At 39.6% G+C, this 19,035-nt stretch overlaps 1 protein-coding gene across 5 annotated transcripts in view; it reads left to right on the plus strand.

Moving 5' to 3' along the window:
- rasgrp3 (RAS guanyl releasing protein 3) overlaps positions 1–19,035 on the plus strand; it is an 80,335-nt gene that overhangs the window by 18,646 nt on the left and 42,654 nt on the right. For 4 of the 5 annotated variants that reach the window (XM_087132472.1, XM_087132471.1, XM_087132462.1 and 1 more), the window contains 2 exons: positions 14,177–14,311; positions 18,259–18,364. In XM_087132472.1, the coding sequence (XP_086988598.1) occupies positions 14,182–14,311; positions 18,259–18,364 (236 nt within the window). In that variant the 5' untranslated portion in view covers positions 14,177–14,181. Of the gene's footprint in view, positions 1–8,859; positions 9,795–14,176; positions 14,312–18,258; positions 18,365–19,035 lie in introns of those variants that run through there. The other variant, XM_022241600.2, reaches the window with a different exon arrangement.

Genomic DNA, 19,035 nt, shown 5'->3' on the forward strand with positions numbered 1-19,035 from the left:
ACAAACCATTCATTAAACTTATTTGAATTGTATGATTTTAATGCAAAATTTGTCCAAAGTGTGGTTTTTCTAGTGTGTAAGGGCTCCAAACTCAGAGTGGCTAATGCATTTTCTTAATGATTGTATTCATGACCAAGAATAACACGAGATATTCGTTTTTGAATGGATTCTAACTGATTAGAAAGAGTGAGGGAAATACCGGAAGGCCATAATAAAAGTTAAATGTGTATAAATCTGTAATTGTCATCTTTTTTTTTTAAACCAATATCCTTGGAAGCCAACTCCTAACTGAGGAGCATAATTAATTGCCTTTTAGCCATACCGGTTTATACATACTTAACCAGTGTACGGTAATATCATAAGTGATCGTTTAGTTGCAGGTAAAATATTTAAAATATAAGACTTTAACTTAATTTCTGTTGGTGCTATTCGTTGCATTCAAGTCCAAATTGAAATTAGTTGGGTAAATGAATTTAAATGAACGTGCATTCAAAGCTCCAAACAAGCAGTTTAAGTTTCTCAAAGGGAATTTCTTGTGGGGAGGGAGGATTTTAAACTGCAGCATTGGGTAACGTGTACTTTAGAAATATGTGAAAGGAACCTGTATTTAGTGTGGCACAAGCTTTTAGTTGGTGAGATTCTTGCAGTAAATTTCACGTGCATGTAGACTCGGGGGCAGAAGATGCAATTCACAGGCAGTACAGTAATTCATGTATGGTACATGTACTCATAGAACAAAATCTGAGGCAATTGTCAATGTAAAAACAGAAGTTTCTTTTTTTTTTCCCCTTGCTACACGTACCGGTATAAGAAAACAAATTGAATGACTTTTCTATTTATAACGGTTATCATTTTTCATTCTTGTAAAGAACAAAGATGCGAAAGTTCCTAATACATGTATCTTTGTTGATGTGCAAGCAAGCCTTCATCCTTGATCCTGAGTGGTTAGTCGATGGAAACAGATTGTACAGTATGTAACCACATACACGGTATGTGTACCCTGGTCCGTATTGTTCTCCCAATACCATGAGATTCCGCGGGTAATGTTATGCTCCTGCGCCTTCTATGTGGAACGGTTCAGAGCTGCACCAATCCTTTGTAAATTCAGAAGTGGAGGGTGCGTATCCAGTTTGTTTGAAGATAGACTTGTACATTCCCCATGACTTTGAACAACAACTATACAGGCACATTTTGTTTTACTGTTAGTTAGGATGAATTACGGATACATGATGTATGTGTATACTCGATCTGTTCATTCTCCCAGCAACTGATGTAGGGAAGTAGGCCTATGTTCCCCCGTGATAAAGCTTGAATTCTGGCTTTTTTTTCTCCAAATTTCAGATAATGTAATGCATTGGCACCCCAGTTGTGCATAAACACAATATATATGCATGTATCGTACCCAAAAATGGAAGTGGGAATTAAAGGTAATTGAACTATCTACGATGAGTTCAATAACAGTGGGACCTCATTCCCAGTTTATATTGACTTGCCCACATGCATGTATGTCTTTTACCTGAGAATGTGATTTTCGCATTTTTGTTTGGTTGTGTACACTTTTTTTCCCTTAGTTCCAGACTTGTTTTTGGCGTACTTGTACATAAACTTTTCATATATTCAAACCACCGAGTGCAATTTTTACTGCATTAACAGTGCTTTGGTCATTTTTGAAAGTTAAGCAGGGAAAAGGATGTCATTTCATGACCCTGCACAGAGACAGTCTAGATGATCTCCTGGGCGAGCACACTAACACTGATACGTACATTTATTGGTTGGTTGGACATGACGTTCTAGCAACGAGACCCACGCATGGACATGTAACTGACTTCAAGTGAGTAATGGAGTGGTTTTTTCCCCCTCAATCTTTGTGGGCAGTACAGAAACGGCCAGTGAACTTGGTGAAATATGCAGGTCTCTCTCCTGGTCTTGAATAAGGCCTACTTATTGGTGTTGTGTAGCTTGCCAAATTTGGTTCATAATCCAGCTTAGACTTACAAGTGTATTGAATGACTTTATTGGAAAAGGATTGGATTTAAGTACTTCCTACATCTGTTCGGATCTTTTGTATCATTTGAAAAAAAAGAGTAAAGTTAACATGTATTCTTAAACAAAAATTGTTGAATTGTAAATTCTGTCTGACGTGACTTTTGGACTTTTGAAACAAGCCTGGGTACCACTCCTGTGGTTGAATAAGACCAACTTATAATGTCGTTCTGTAGTTTTTGACATTTTGTTTTATAATCCCGCATAGACTTTAAGTGTATCGATCAACCTCGGGGAAACGGATAGGATTTAAGCACTTCTACAGGTACATCTATTGTCATCTTGAGTTTTTTTTATTTGAAGTTGTTAAACTCTCATGCCTGTACTGTTGTACAGGCATGAGACATGAGGCATGTACCAGAGAGCTCTGTCTCTCAGATTTTCTTTTTTTCTGACTTAAGAACATTTTTTAACAATTAAAGACAAATATCTTTTTCATACAATCCGATACATAGGGTAATTTTGCCAATGTTGAGCCAGCATCTCTGAGTCAATTTGTAAAAGACTAGAGATGAGTCCCCTTCAAGGGTTGGAGTTCCCGGCTCGTCTTTGAGGTCTTGTCTTAGTCTATTTCAGTCAGACTTAACACAGCATGCTCATTGTATATGCATTGGAATGGAAGGTTGCCCAAATTGCAGTTGCATGAATTCAAGAATTGATGTTGACACAACTTCTGCAAATTCTGTCGATGCAGTTTGTTGTTGACATGGAAGAAAGTTAGGGTGATATTGACAGCTGTTTTTATTGTTTCACTGATTTTTTTTTTTTTTTTTGAAGAGTTGCCCATGCATTTTTATAGACTAATCCAATTAGATGCCATAACTGCTGTGGCACCACACACGCGCACATTCTTCAGCTTGGCGGGCACGTGCATTTGGCAAATCACGACACCCTGTTGGTTGAAGAGGCATGTAACGCGCGCGCACCACCTGTCCACCGCAGTAATGGCTTCTAATTCTGCTGGACGAATTACCCTAAGGGAATGTTTTGAACCAGGACAATGACCTGCAATCTCAGAAATGTACATACTTGCACATTTTAATCAATAATGGCTATGCCTCAGAGTTTTTACCACGTCTCATTTTGCTTGCCTCTCACTTTTAGAACAAGCAGTCCCAGGCTAACCAGCAATCTGCTCTGAGCGGAACGAATGAGGGTGTGTTTTTTTGGTACTCACCGCATAGGCGCGCGATGAGGCATGCAAAGTATAGGTGCATTTGATGCAGAGCTCGCTGAGGATGCGTAACTCATTTATTCCGGCATGTATGGTCTTTGCGCATACGCAGAATGCATGCAAGAACCCACTTGTGACCACCTGTTTTTCTTTTTGCTGATTGGGGGTGCACTTCAGCCCGGGGCGGATAACCGACAAGAGAGAGTAGCTGTAATGGTTTCTTTTCATTAGGCAGTGGTCTTTGCACCCTCTGGCCGTTGAAAGACCATTCTATCTGTTGGTGCTGACATGATGCAGGTTGTTGGAGATTTCCCCCCCCCAAAAAAAAAAAAATTTAAAAACAATGCTTGCAATTTAGAGACCACCCAGAACCATATCAGTTGGTGACTGACTTTCGTGCAATTTCTATTTTTGTTCTCCAGATTCTTACTGTTATGAATACAAACACGTACGTGCGCCCGATTAAGACATGTCTCAAGGCAGACATGTTTAAATTGTTTGGATCTGTTTTGATTGCTGTGAAATCTTTCCTGCTTCTGCTTTTCCATGCCTGCTTTAAATCTATATCCCCCCCCCCACTTGCTGGGCTTGCATGTATAGCACGCATTCCCTGGATCGGTCATTCATGGGCCTGAAAAGATCCTGGTATCGCATTACTGTAACCCGTGGGAAGTTTGGAGGAGACTGACGGGGACCTGGCCAGATTGAGTTTCTCTGTTCTACAATCGTGCTGGCCCCCAAAGGGAACGAGATCCTGGCCCATTGAACCGCCGGGAGTAAGGGCCGTTTGGTCTTGCAAACTGCCCCTCAGTTCTCAGGAACAAAGTGCAAAATCGTCGCTTTGTAGGCCACATCAATTGATGTGGGAATGAACTATGACGAGGAGGGAGCGCATTGTGTGCTGCCTGATCGATAGCCATTGACGCAGGGAAACCTCTGAAATACATATACATTTACATTCACGGGAGGAGAAATCTCAGAGGAAATTAACACTGATACCAAATACTGATACCCTGCGCAGTGCGTTGGATTCGCTCTGTTTGAAAAAGAAAACTTTGAGGGCATGTTTAAACACACATACGCGTGTATTATAATACAAGCGAAACCTGGGAACACGAGGGACCTGGGAAACTGACCCCAAGCACTTTGTCTCAGAGCTCCTCTCCAGCACGTCTGATCAATTTTTCTCGCTTACTCCCTCCCTAGCACAAAATACGTGGGTTGCAGATCAGAGTGCACTGCTGTTCCAAGTTAAAAACCAGCACAACAACATGTACGTTTCTTCTCCTACTGTCCTGAATGAATTCATTCGACAGTTTTTAAAATCTTTCTTATCATCCCTCAGTTTGAATGTATTTCACATTAGATGTGTTTTGCATAAACCGTAGGTTTGTGTGGTGTGTTCACCAGCCGCAGAACCGGGGGAAGGGGTGGGGGCTGTCTCCCCACTTTTGAAAAGATAGCCTCCCCACCTCTCCTATCCACCTAGCCACCACTAACCCTCCCAACCAAAAATCTTGGACCTTCCCCTGTTCATGCTCCCCCCCAGCTTTCAAAACTGTCTTGCTGCTGTTGATTGTGTGATCTCATAAAACTGGAAGTTGGTATTGCCCAGTCACTTTGTGTTTGTATACATATCGTGCACTAAAGTTAAAGTCAGTATTGGAAACCAAAAATTTTCAAAAAATTCAAGTATCCCATAAACGCATCAGTTTTATTGTGTCAGATATTGATAAGCAATCTCAAAATCATCATCACCTTTAGCTAACTAGAAACAAAAAAAGCCATTTGTTTAGAAATTGTTTGGGCACAGTGCCAGGCTATTTTTGTAAAATCTGGCTTCTATCTGTTTTGGCGTCCAACTCTGTGATTTTTATTTTTCGTCTGGACACCACTCAATTCTCGTCCAAACTTCCCTTATTACACTGCTGTTCTGTGAGTGCTGTGATGACATATCGTCCCGGATACCTGGTATCGACCAAAAATAATACATTTATGTATTATTTCGGGGGGGGGGGGTTACCTGATACCTTATGTTAGGCCAGCTTCAGGAATGGTAGGTGGGTGGGTGGGAGAATTGGAGAGGATTCATTGTGAAGCTTTTGTCAAAGAGCATGATTTTTATGGCACACACAAAGTCCTAGTTATTGATGCAGCCGGGTCCAAATTCCCCCTTTGTTTTGAAACAAAATCCCTGGAGCCCGCCCCCAACCCACCCCCAACTTACCTTTTCCTATGACCCTTTCAAATTCTGAAACATTCTCAGCTGTACATGTCTTCATCACACAGAAGAGTGAAAAGAAACAGAAAAAGAAACAGAAAATCAGTGTTGGTTTTTGCAACAGTTTGGGAAACACCCTTTAGATGCAGAAACAAAGTTTTCATCAGTCCGCTCATTTGAGAAATAAATGAAACAGTAGAAACTTGCAGTTCATTCTAAGAAAGATAGAGCCCTCAACCATAACAGGCTTTCATGAAGTTGTCCCAACCCCTCTGAAAAAAAATTAGTTTGCTTCCACTAATAACTCTATAAACTTCCAGAAGCAAGTTATTAGTTAGTACTGCACGAACCGTAGAATATAAAGTCTTTTGGGATTGAATTAGCCTCAAAAGTTAGGTGGCTGCAGCCTTGTACAAACCTCTATCCTGGGCAGGAGAAATGCATGGTGGCTACTGAGAATGAGGATTTCTAAAAAAATTTTTATCTCACTTCTCGGTAAATTAATTTGCAGCTGCCCTGAGGTGAAAACTTCGTGTGAAACTAATAACCTTTCTTGGAACTGTAGATGGATTATACTGTACATGTATGCTATCAATTACATGTACCTACCGTTATTATTGAACAGGTGCATGTAAGAATGGTCATTCACCTGAAAATGAAGGGCAGAAATTACCAATCACATGCGTTGAACAATATGGTGGTTATGGGAAAAAAATGTTATTGGGACAAAAAATGTCCCCACTTAAAATTTAGGGCGATATTAATGTTCTCTAATAACCCTTTGTCATTGAATCCATGGATGCACATGTACATGTACATGCACAAAGTGGCCTTGAATTGTTTTTATACACCAAGAATGCACACATTGTCTGTGCTTTGACCACATGGCTAGGGCTGTGCATGTATACCGGTATTTTGAGCTGTCCTCTATATTTCACTTTTGCTGGACACATGGCAAATACACCAACAAATATTAACTTTTGTCCGCAATGTACCGGCATCTGTTATGCACTTTTATTAAAATTTATGTGGGTTGTGCCTGTGCATTTATGCATTTGTCCTAATTCCACATACTCAGTCCTTGGACTTGGAAACCGTTCACTCGGGATTTTTATATTGTTTTCACATTGTTATCGTTGCCTTCACACACAGGGTTACAGTTACTGGTGGATATTTAGGCACAGAATGCAAGAAGAAAATTTGCAGTTGAGATTATTGACGTTAATAATAAAGTCTGAGTGTGATATAAACCATGGTCCAAAAAAATTCAACTTGAAAGGGATGTAGTGAAAAAACATTGATCAATGAGACAGTGAGTATTTTACAATGAGACAATGGTTATCCTACAATGAGACAATGAGTATTCTGCAGCAAGTATTCTATGGGAATACCATGAAACTATTCCCAAGACAAGAAAAAGGCATTTTAATTTTGGATGCTTTCTTTCTTTTTTTTGTCCCCCTAGCAGGGGAAGTCATAATGAATTATTTCCAGCCTTTGTGAATGAAGAGAATGACGCAAGGTCATCTTGTGTTAGTGTGGTGCCTTTTAACAGCTGTTTCATGGCTCTGATGTTTTCTTCAACTGTTTAGCCTGAAGTGCTTGTGATTTTGTTGTTGTTAATAATGTATACTGTTGAGTTCCGTCGGCTGTACTGGCAACAGGTGGGTCTCTGCAGTCACAGGATGCTGTTGGCAGAGCTTCTCTCAGGAAATTATGTCAGTGAAGTTGAAGACCTTCTCTGCATATGTGCGAAGTCTCACAAGTTAGCTGCTCTTTTTGTTGGACATGTGCATGTTGTTCAGTTATGGGGCAATGTCATCAGCGGTCTCAGCTCACTGTTTTAATTATCAGGATATTTATTTCTGAACTTTCCATGGCGTGTTGCTTCAGCTGGAATGAAGGCTTGGTAATATTTTATTGGGAAACTGATGTTCTTTGTTTGAGAAAGCATGTGAATATTGCACATGTAGGCTTATCATTGTCATCAGTGCCTGCATTATTGTGCATGCTTCCTAAATGGTTATCTCATATGTGAACTTGCATTTTAATAAGCCAGTGCGGTTCCTTCATTGAAGCAGTGACAGATGGCAGCTCAAAACTTGAGTTTGGAGTTGGCTGAGGATCAAAGTGATCTCTTTTGCCTGCATTCTTTATCGTAAATGAGTTGTTTGATAAGAAAATTACTCAATGCATGGGACGCTACTGCTGCTCAAATGTGCAATTAACTACACCTAACAGCTAAAGTCATCATCAATACCAATGGACAGCCAAAGAGGAAGATTTGATAAGCAAAGAGTTCTCATACATTTCTGCATAATCACTGTGTGCCAGTTTATAATAAATTAATGTAATCTAACGCATAGTGCATTATTAAACTTCTTCGGCACAATATCAAAAGCTGAACATGGCTATCTTTTACTTGAAGAAGAAAGCATCGGCAAGCTCACATATGTGCTTTGAACTCATAATGAGGCACTTCAGTATGGCTTTAATGTTGGGACACACATGAGTTCATATGTACTGTCCAATTAATAGCTATCCAATTAAAGAGATGAATGTTATTAACTCATTTACATGTACCGACATATTTTCCACGGTGGAGAGGCGTGTCGAAGACAAAACATCTTGTCTACTTGATAAACATGCAACATCTAAATTTAACTCCATTTGTAGATAACAACCTGTTCATATACATATAAATAGTGGCCTAAATCCCTGTTGGCAAGTTTGAGAGATATAGGGATTGACTGAAAATCCTAGAATTGCCTATCTGTGGAAGATAACAGGGGATATTGGGGCTTGGGGAGAATGATCTTGCTATAATGATATAAGAAAATCAAACTTGTAAAACCTTTAAATATACAACTTTTTTTTTCAAGTAACACCTGTGAGCTATTAGAGGAACAATCAGATTGTTGAAGAATTTCAACAGCTATTTACAGAACTCAATACATGCAGTTTTGTATACCAGGCAAGATATGGGATGGAAGGGTACCCCCCTTACCTGTCCAATCCCTATGCACAGTCTAGACTGTCGTTACCTAGCACATCCCCCAGAAGTCTGTAAAGAATTCCTGAGATTCTGATCAAACAATGACCAACACAAGGGGGGGGCTCTCTCCGTCCCATATCTTGCTTCAAATGCAGTTTTGTCAGATTGCCTGAAGTTTCCTTCATTCAGTTCAGAAAGTGGTGTAGCTTTTGCTACCCCTTTAACCTGCCAACCCTCCGGCCCGGATGAGGCATTGACCAGCAACAATTCCGGGTAATCCCTCGGAAGGAAATGGACATTAATACATGGAAGATGGAGCTCGGAAAGGGGGCACTGACAGAGCCGCATCTCACATCCTGTCAAAATGGTTTTCTGCATCACCGTGAGAGCTGACCCTCCTCGCTGATTATTAGCCACCGCATGCACTTTAGTTCAGTCTGCGATGAAGCAGGCGCACAGCAGGCTTTTAATGTTGCTGACCTGTTGTGGAAGACGCTGTGATGACGTAAACGTCGATGAGGGAATTACGTTTTGCAGCCCGAGGAGATCAGATTTTGACTCGACTGTAGTCTATCGGCCTGTCTAGTCTAGACCCATTGGGTGTGCATTCTGAATACATGATCATACGTATGTATATGTATGTGGGCAATTTTTTTTTTGTCTTCAACACTTCCTTGTCTCAGCGAACCAGATGGTTGTATTCTGATTGAAGAGGCGCTGCCCCACAAAGTACATATTGCCCATGTTTGCGAACACAGAGGATACGATATTTGGCCTCAGAATGTGTTAGCCTGTGCTGGAGAATGGTTATAGTGAGTCATGTGTGGGGACAGAGATTTGGATCGAGATGTGTTTTTTTCAACAGGTCTCCACAGTTCTACCAAGCTAGCCAACAGCCCTCGCTATCTCATGCACGCTCAGTCACAGTTCCACGTATTTAGTGTGACCCCTAGGCACAGCTGGGACAGTGTATAATAAACTGTAGGATGCCTCAACAGTGATTCCTCTGCAGTGCGGGAGAGTGAGTCCCCTCACTTGATTGCCGGTGTGGAATGTACCTGCATGGGTTCTAGGATCTAGTGGAAATAAAAAGGACTTGGGATACGCGAGGAGCCAGTGCCTGTAATTTGCTGCATGGCAGGACACTCATGATAGGAGGGCAAGGGCAACAGAGGCGGATATGCTGTTACTTTACATGGATATTGGCTGCAGATAATTCTGACAGGTGCCGATTTTGGCACGCTGCAGTCACTGAACATCGATCAGCAAAGGAATTTTTTTTGGTATTTCTTTGTACCCTCGGTTGGTACATGTGCATCAGAGGTCTCACCGTATATCAGCAGGTTGTTCATCAGCTGAGCGTAAGTAATGCAGCCAGTAATGGGAATTGCTGAGAACAACCAAACCACATACTTCCTTTCGCATCGATACCGTTTCAGGTCACACCTTTGTATTTATTAAAGAGCGGTTTTTGTGGAACCTCTCGACAATTATTTGTGTGCATGCAAGCTCACAGGCACGCAGTAGGAATTGAGTGAACTTTCTGATTTTGATTTCTCTGAAATGTCACCCGGACAAAAATGAATCACATAACTCTTAACCTCTTTAATTGTCACTATCGTGGCAGTGCAAAGGGGTTAAGTAACAGTTTCAGGTTCCTTGGGGGCTGCTGTAGAAGTTGATTGAAGATGCAGTACATGTACTTTTTTCTTATGTAAAACAAATAATTGATACCGTACTGGATTTCAGAGAAGGGTGGGGTTAATACTATTTGTACCCATTTTATTTGTGATTCATATTGTTAATTGGACTGAATGAAATTTTAAGATTATTGCTACTTCAAATGCCCACTATTTTCTAAATTTCCTTTATGGATTTAGGGAAATCTGACCTGGAGGAATTAGGCCATCATCTTACGATTGTGGTTCAAACTTTTACACAATTTTTTCTCATTCACATAAAGAAGCAATCAATATCCATGCACTCGTGAGTCACTCTGTCACGAGCGTACAGGAAAGCAAAGATCTAAACTACTGTTTGAAGATCAAACATATTTACCAGAGCTTCCATTTACAGTATGCAGATATATTTCGAGTGTTGAAAGTGAAAATACATATACATGCACTCTGTATATGTGCGCACGTGCACATCATGGGGAAAAGTGACATCACTTTTAAGTTTGGCATGTATTTTCCTATCAAGTAAGTCACTCAGACATTTTGTTTGTAAGTGCTGTGAATTGATTTCTAGGTGTACACTTACATCTGTATATGGGTTGATGTAATGTTTTTATACACTGAATTACACATTTCGTTTTTGGAGATTGTAAAGCTCACTTATTTTACCATAATGCAGTTCACATTGGACAGTGTATATACAATCAGGATCACTTTGATCCAGGGTACAAGCATGGGATATGGTTTTTAGTGGCCTTTTTAAACAGGTTTGTTCCTCTTTTCCTTGCTCTATGGACTGTTCCATTTGGATCTGATTTCTTTTTTCCCCCCATTTTTCCCTGTAAGAGATCTGTGGCGCCCAGCATGCATGGTGTGAGGATGTTTTAAAACAACCTCAACGGAAGGGCTACTTTAACAGACACCAAAGTAAAAAAATATATATGTACACGCATGAATGAAGACTTAAAAATGTGAAATGTTCCATTCCTCCATGATATGAGTCAGTATTTGTTTTGTAGCTGCTTGTTCGTGGTGTTTTGCATACAAAACCCACAGTGTCCTCGAAGCATACATGACTGGCTCTTTTCAATCACGTAATTTAGACGTCCAAAGGTATGTGAAGTAGTAACGTGTGCATGTGCCGACTCTGGAGAACTACTAGGGATAAACATAAACACTCATCTTCTATGGCAACATACATGCACCGAAACTTCAAAACAGGCTGACAAAAGAGTAATGCACCAAGCTTGCATACAGATTTTGCCCATTCTGTTGTGCATGATTATTGTGCTCATGCGTGTTGCCCTTACAGTGTTCTACATATATTCATCAGTGTGCAATACTGAAAGCCCTAGTATCTGATGTTGAGGTCTACTTTCGATTCCAATAAAAACAAGGAAATCTGCACATTTTATAAAGAGCATATGGTTTAAGTAGGTTTAAATTGGTTTTTATTTATTTTATTGGTTTATTTCAGTTAATACTGAACAGTTTTACACAGATTATTAAATGAAAGTAGTTCCTTAATGTAAAGTGCAAACATGTATGTATCTCAAGTTGGACAATTTTCATATGAACCATATGTAGACTACCATTGTATGTTTTAAAAATACTACAAACAAGTACACACAGGCACTTTCTAAGCAATGAAATTTAAATGAGTAAGTTCAAGAGAAAATCTCATCTTGATTCTCCATTTCAAATTTAGGAATGCAAAGAGCATACATTTGTTTATTTAAATGTGAGATGAGCTTTTTTTTTTTCAGATGTTCCTTTGTAAAGAGATTTTTTTTTTTTAATTTTGCAATTCAATTTCCTACATTTGTGAGCTTTGAAGATACTCCTTTAGAGAAAAGGCCCCTTTACACGTATATTGATCATGCTGTTCTTCAAATGTACATGTATATGTAAGATTAATGTACCGGTGTGTTATGGTTCCTTGCTTGTTATTAATGGTCTGTCAGTTTGATAGATGATTATTTGGGGATATAATGATGGATTGTTTCATTCGACTTGCTTGGCTTTAAATACACACAGTGGTTGATTGCCGGATGTTAATATTTCATGTTGTTCAATAAGGACATGGTTCTCCTTTCATTAAATAAATCCGCTGTCGTTTTTTTGCAGAGATGTATTTATTGCATTTAGTCGAGAGCCAGGAGATTCCTGACAAAGCAATCTGGCCCATCTGAAGCATGTTTTGTGACTATGTCAACTTGCGAAAGCTGGTTGTTTACACTTTGCAGAAAATTACTCCAACCCTATCCAAGAACAGTGGCGTCAATGCCCGAGGATGGTGTTAATGAGAGAAACATACATGAATTGCCTTGTACATAGCCTGTCTAAGGAACCTGTCAAAGAGTAGTACTGATAGGTGAATGATGAAAGGGTGTGGTTTCTCACAATTTGTTCATGTTTTGGGTTTTTTCTTGGACGTTTCACCCAAAAAATATTCGGTTTTTAGAGGTTCAAGCAGTATTGTTTGGGTATGTTTTTAGCACATCAGCAATTGCAAGTTTGAAATAGTCATAGCCAACTGTGAGATTGTACCTGAAATGTCACAGTATTGTTTTGTTTTTGTTACAACTCGTGCTGTGTGTTTCGTGGATCGTTTGTCATTTCCCAGTTTTGCTCCAGTAAGTTTCATAGGTGCCAGCCAAATTTCGGAAGGAGTTTACCTGCACACTGTACATGTACCACATGTATTGGTAATACACTAACCAAGGGCAGGATCAAACCACACTCTTCTGAATGAAGTAATTTTGGAATATCCAAAGTAATCCGTTTAAATCGTCAAATTGTAAAGATTATTTAAAAGTAGAATATAATTATCCACCTGCGCAGGTGTACATGATTGCATATTAAATGCTTTCAAATGATGCCATTGTCTTCCCGTCTGTATCATGTTTTCAACTTGTTGATGATTGGCATGTAATGAAAACCATTCTCTGGTACATCCGGACTTTTGTCTCCATCGTCCAGGCGGTCGATCAATCATCCGCATTTCCCAACCTGGTTTACATCTTGGAGCTCTTATCAAAATTCCTGTGTACGTGTACCTGTCGGTACCTCCGCCGTCAAGCTCCATGCATCACTATCCATGTTCACCCTTTGTCGCAGGCAAAAAGTTTACTGAAATCATTACACACCTACATGTCCCAGCACAACATTTAATGCTGGAAACGCTTTCTCAAGCTCCCCTCTCTGCATTTATACATGCTCGCTTTCACTTTTGGCATATGTTTAGCTGGTCCGTGTGTCTTGTTTTAATACCGACAGACAGCAAAATTTGGCTTCACCAGCACTACATTTCTTGAAAATGGCGTGCATTGGATCAGTAATAGGTGCATCACAATATTCATTTGTTCCTGAGTGGCTGAAAGGAGTATTCATTCCATGACTAACATAGACATTAGGACATTTTTCACACGATGCTCGCATGTCAACAAGTGCCTGCATCACAACTCTATATCAAGCTAAAAATTGAACTGTTGAACCCAACACAAGGGTCATCATTGACCACCTTATAAAGTTGTTGAATCCAACATTTTAAACTTTAAATTCAGCATTTAAATGGTTAATTCAGTGTTTAAAATTCTTATTCAACAGTATCCAGGGAAAATGTTGTGTTACATGTAACTCTTTAACTGTTGGATGCAATATTTAAAGTGCAGGGTTTAACATTTAAAATATTTCAAAGAGTAGTCATTGACTGCACTTTTGTGTTAGATTCAACACATCAGTTTTTCAAAGGTATGTTTCTTTTATAACTTGTGATAAATGTAAGCTAGTCTATGTATGTTGTTAATGGTAATTACTGCTTTGAGGTACATGTATTATTTCATCAACACATCTGTTGGGGATTTTTGTTCACGTTATTAAGGGAAAGATTTCAATTGTTTCATCTTTTGTGGCAGCCTGCAGATATGTGCTCATGTACTACATGGGCAACTTCTTCATTTCTTCTTGGAAGATGCTTGTACACACAACGTTGTTTTGAAGAAAAGCACTGCTCTTAATGGGAAGAGCAAATTTTAAAATGGTATGTCTTTGTTTATCTTTATCAGAGACAATGAATCAAGAAGCCAGTAGCCCTAGGCGTAGGAAGCTAGGATCTTCCTCGGAGCCACCCGACGATGACAGAGTCTCAGTCAAATCTGTTCCAATGGACAGACTGGCAGAATTAACTGTGGAATGCTTTGGTGAGTAGACAGGTTACTCAAACCAGGGGGGCCAGTTTTGTTCTTCTGAGTGCTAAAGAACCTGCTCGCTGTGTACCACAGTGGAAACCCTTGCACTTGGTGTTTCATGGGTGTAGCATTTTAAGGCCTTTGGGGCCAATTTAATGAAATGCCAAGATGCTTGTTAGGAAATGTAACTGGTCTTACTAGCCCTAGAATCGATCTCCCCCAACTTCAGATGCATTCAACACATCCTACCTTTTTTTTTCGATGCTGCTGAACTTGTCTTAACTTAGTCAGAGGGTAATCTTATATCATTATGCATTAATTTGCACATTGTTTGGAAATCATTGCCAATTAAGAGGATTGCTGTTGTAGAGTTACATCTACATGTATGTAATACATAATAGTTTTAAGGAAGAAAAACCAATGTAGGAACAGATTTCTGAGTGAGTAGCTTTTAGTAAAATCGCTTTTTTGCAGAATTTAATGGTACGCCAACGCCTACTTATCTTTTAAAAGTATGTAATATAAACATTTTTTGGGTGACAGTTTGTGCTCTATACGCGCAAACAGGTCCAATAAATTGGCTTTGTGAGCTTCTTCTCAATTACTGTTTTGTCACACCATTAAAACTTACATGAAAAGGCATCAAACAGGTAGTTTTGATGCATTTTGCTTAAGCTAGATGGGTTTAGCGAAATCAATCTTGGAGCACATCTTAGGTAAGATCAGAGCAGGGAACCCCGCGGGGAGCACGGGGCTTCACATTTCCCTGTGATTGCAAGGTGTAGACAACTGCTTTGAGCCATTTCGTGCATTTGGTCTAGATCTTCTCTTTCCACATCATGCCTTTCTACATTTAAACATTTCTTTTATTATGTATACAGGAACACTGTAGATACCATACATACATACATGGATACTTGTTGTCTACACTGTTACATATTTCTAAATCATGTAGATTTTGTATATGTATGTCAAACTGAAATCATGGTTTGAACACAAAGAAAATGTTTTTGTCTTCAAATTCCAAGCTCAGCCTTAAACCATTTATCTTAACAGGACAGGCAATTGGCCCAGTGCCAGCTTTTTATTAAATCTCGGTCAGCTGGCCGCTGTCTACATAATGAAATTAGAAAATGGCTGGAGATTTTATTACTGGTGAGACATTAGGATATTGGTTCTTTCCGGAAGAAGGTCAAATTGGGCTAGACATGCAAGCGGTAAGAACTGTTTTGGCAAGTGACCAAGCCAAATAGTTAGAGGGAATTCTTTTCTGTCCCCATGTACTTGTTCACTGTGTAGTCCGGGAGTTGGTGCCCATTTTAATATTTTGGGCAGTTCACTGACTGTGTTATTGGCCAGAATCTTACTGTGGCAAGGTTTTAGTATTGATCAGGTTGGTCAGGTTTACTTATAGGCTACAGCCAAGGCAAAATCGAAGGTGTCAAGGTATATACATGTACATGTATACATGTGCATATTTGTATCATAGCTGGCAGCATTGGGTCTTTTTTTTACCATTTTTTAAAGTTAGATTAATTTTACTTTCAAATGTATGTATTCCCGAAGACTAGTGTTCATTAGGATGCTTTTCAAACAATTTCTTGGTGACATACAGCAGTAGGATCTCCTCTTTGAAGTATTGAATGCCTAATTGAAAGAAGAGCCCAACTCAAACGAAACCCTTTAAGTTTTAAGATTTTTTAAGCCATTATAAAGAAAATCAATTAACTCCCCTGTGGCAAAAGGGTGGAGTTGGGCCTTTCTTTCAATAAGGTATTCAATTCTTATCAGATAGTGTCTATTTCTGCAAGTTTCATATCACCGAGAGATCATTGGATCGCTATCAATGCATGAAAGGTATACGGGGTACCGCTAGGTCTGGAATCCATTTATGTGATAATGGCATCAATTGAGTTAGCCTGGATCAAAGAGTGTATGATTAAAGCCTTGGCAGTCCACTCACATGATTTTTGTCGGGTAAATGGTCTAAAAGCACAAAAAAACTAATGTTCAGTTTCGTGTACATTTGTACATTGACTCTTCAAGAGAAAAACACCCTTTAGTCACATGGTAATCTGAATCAGCAATTACATGTGCTCTGATACAGAGACTAGTACACAGGAGTTTCAAGGGGGCTATACATTTCCACCTAGCTGCTCAGTCTATCAGTGAAAAACATCATCGTTGATTTTAAGTCCTTTTTCCAGTCTGTTCTTGGTTTGCCTAGCAGTGAAAAAAACACCAAGTGCTTTGTCACCCGGTGTTTTTCACAAACCTGCTTGGGCACATGCATGTTGACGTCAGCCAGATATTGTTTTAGCCCTGCATGGCTAAATGAGTCCTCACGATGTGGATGGGATTTCCAACCCACCCAAACATTCAGAGATGCAGCGGAGGTAAACACATCAGCCAATTTAGTCTCTCCCCAGTGTGTTGATAACCTAGCCCAAATAACCTGTCCTGATGGGGATTGGTTTTAATTTATGTCTTTGATGATCGGATTTCATCCGGAAGCCCAGTGCTTTATGGAGAAGAAAAGAGAAGAAAACATGTAAATGCTTAAAGGTCTGCAGTGAATGGCATGTCTTCATACCTGTAAGCACTCCGGTAATGGGCTCTCATCATCTGAGAGCAGGTCACACAGAGTCTTTAGGGGGGTTCATTAATTTTGTTTTAGTGTGCATTAGAAAGAGTAACTTGAGCTCTTTGTTGTGATGTATTACTAAGTTTGGTTTTCAGATGAAAATGAACAGTTACGTGGGTGAAAAGTATTGAGGGTTTCTGTGAATTTGTATTGCGCAAGATTATTTTTAAAAAGAGCAGTGACTCTGGCTACACATGGCTCGGTGTTTTTAGTTTTGTAGGTCACAATTTTGGCCAATTTGGGAGCCCTCAGGAGGCTGTGTGTACAGGTACCTAATATATGTGAACCTGCTTGTGAGAGAAGCTTATGGCTGGGGGTGGAATTTGGGGCACTGCCTTTGTGGTAGTACTATATCCAGTAAGAAATGAGTCCGAGGGGTACCCCCAACGTGTCCAATCACTATACACACTCTACACTATTGTTACCTAACACATCCCCCCTAGATGTGTGAAAAAGAATTCCTCAGATTCCAGTGAGACAGTGACCAACACAAAAGGGGGGTTCCTCTCCATCTTATATCCTGCTTCATGTGGGTAGTACATAGTGTTGACAGTTGGCTCATCAGCAGATGTTGGGCCACATTTTGTATAATATGGGACCATGTACAAAATTGGCCAAATGAAAAGAGAACTTAGATCAACTATTATGAGACGTTACTTTTCCTGTGTGTATGGCTGGCTGTGTTCCTAATGGCTGTCTGTTTTGGAGAAAACTGGCTCAGTAAAAAAAAATTAATTACAATACTTACCAGTATTATGGTTAAAATAGTGTGATACCTGTATCATGGTTGTAATAATTTTTTTAAACACCCAAAAGGGAACCACCAACTAGAAAAAATAATTTTGTTTTGTTGAGAGACTCCTTTTTTAGTCCTATATCATCTTCTGCATCAGCAACCCCCCCCCTTTGCATTGAAAACATCTAATGTGGATGCCTCCATTGGAAATTGATTTTTTTTTTAATTCAGGTGATGTCTTGGCAAAGGAAATCGATCAAAGGTTGTTGTTGATTCTGGTACAATGATTTGAATACACCTCCTATGACCCATACAGTACAAGGATCAAGTTTCTTTCAGCCCAGGAAATTTTTAAAAAGGGTTCAAGTTGATGATGTCAAGTCGTAGTTGAAATTTGTGCTTAAGTCAAGCTAGAGGGAGCCAAGATGGCTTCAGGAATATGTATGGACCTGATGTACAGTGATGGTTGAAAGTGCATTGAGAGACCCATTATAATGTTAAAACAATCATGATTAGAAGGTCTTACAATGAGTGGTAAAGCACTTCTCTGTTACTTTTCTCTGATTTTTGTCCTCCCAGATGAAGACGGAATGCTGATAGAAGACTCCACTTTCCCCAAAGTGGTCTTCCAGATGCACAAATGGTTCACAACATCGAAAGAGCTTGCGGGCCAGTTCCTCAACCTATATCCTTTCCAATGTCTTAGAAATTCCTTTTTCTAATTGTTAATTGACTTATCCAATCGAATCCGTTCATTTGTGCTCCTGCACTGATTTTGGGAACTGTGTCAGTGTGCATGTACGTATACGTAGCTGCATAACAGGATGGAAAGAAACAGCTGCCAAGAAAGATCCTAAAGGGTATACTGTTGGTTAAGTCTAGACTGGATTTGATTTGCAGGACTTTCATGCACCAAGTTCATCAATTCATCAAAGTGATGGATTGCCTCAGAGAATTTTGCATGTCATGCACTTTAGGGAGAAGTGAGGTACCGGGTAGATGTAATTGTTTACTGCTAATATGGCAACAGTGTTGGACTCAAGTGCAGTGATGCATGGCTCCAACCCGGTCAGAGGTCAGAGTGCTTGTGTTCTTTGGCAAGGCACTTCGCTTTGGTTGTCTCTTTTCTAGAAATATAACGTGTATGGTTTAAGAAGCAGAGAGTAGATTTTGCTGATCTTTGAACTATACTGCTTTAAACAGATTCCCTGAGTCTGATAAACGGACGTAGAGGTATACGTAATCTTTTTGAAGTATTTTCAGGAATATGTGTGAAGTTTCAAGAACAAGATCGCTGTTACACATGTTCCCTTCTATAATGTGTTTAAAAGTTCGGGAAACATTGGAGCATTCGTG

Source organism: Acanthaster planci, linkage group LG01, assembly GCF_054643075.1.
Source record: "Acanthaster planci isolate LZ-2023a linkage group LG01, COTS_SCS, whole genome shotgun sequence".
Lineage (NCBI taxonomy): Eukaryota > Metazoa > Echinodermata > Asteroidea > Valvatida > Acanthasteridae > Acanthaster > Acanthaster planci.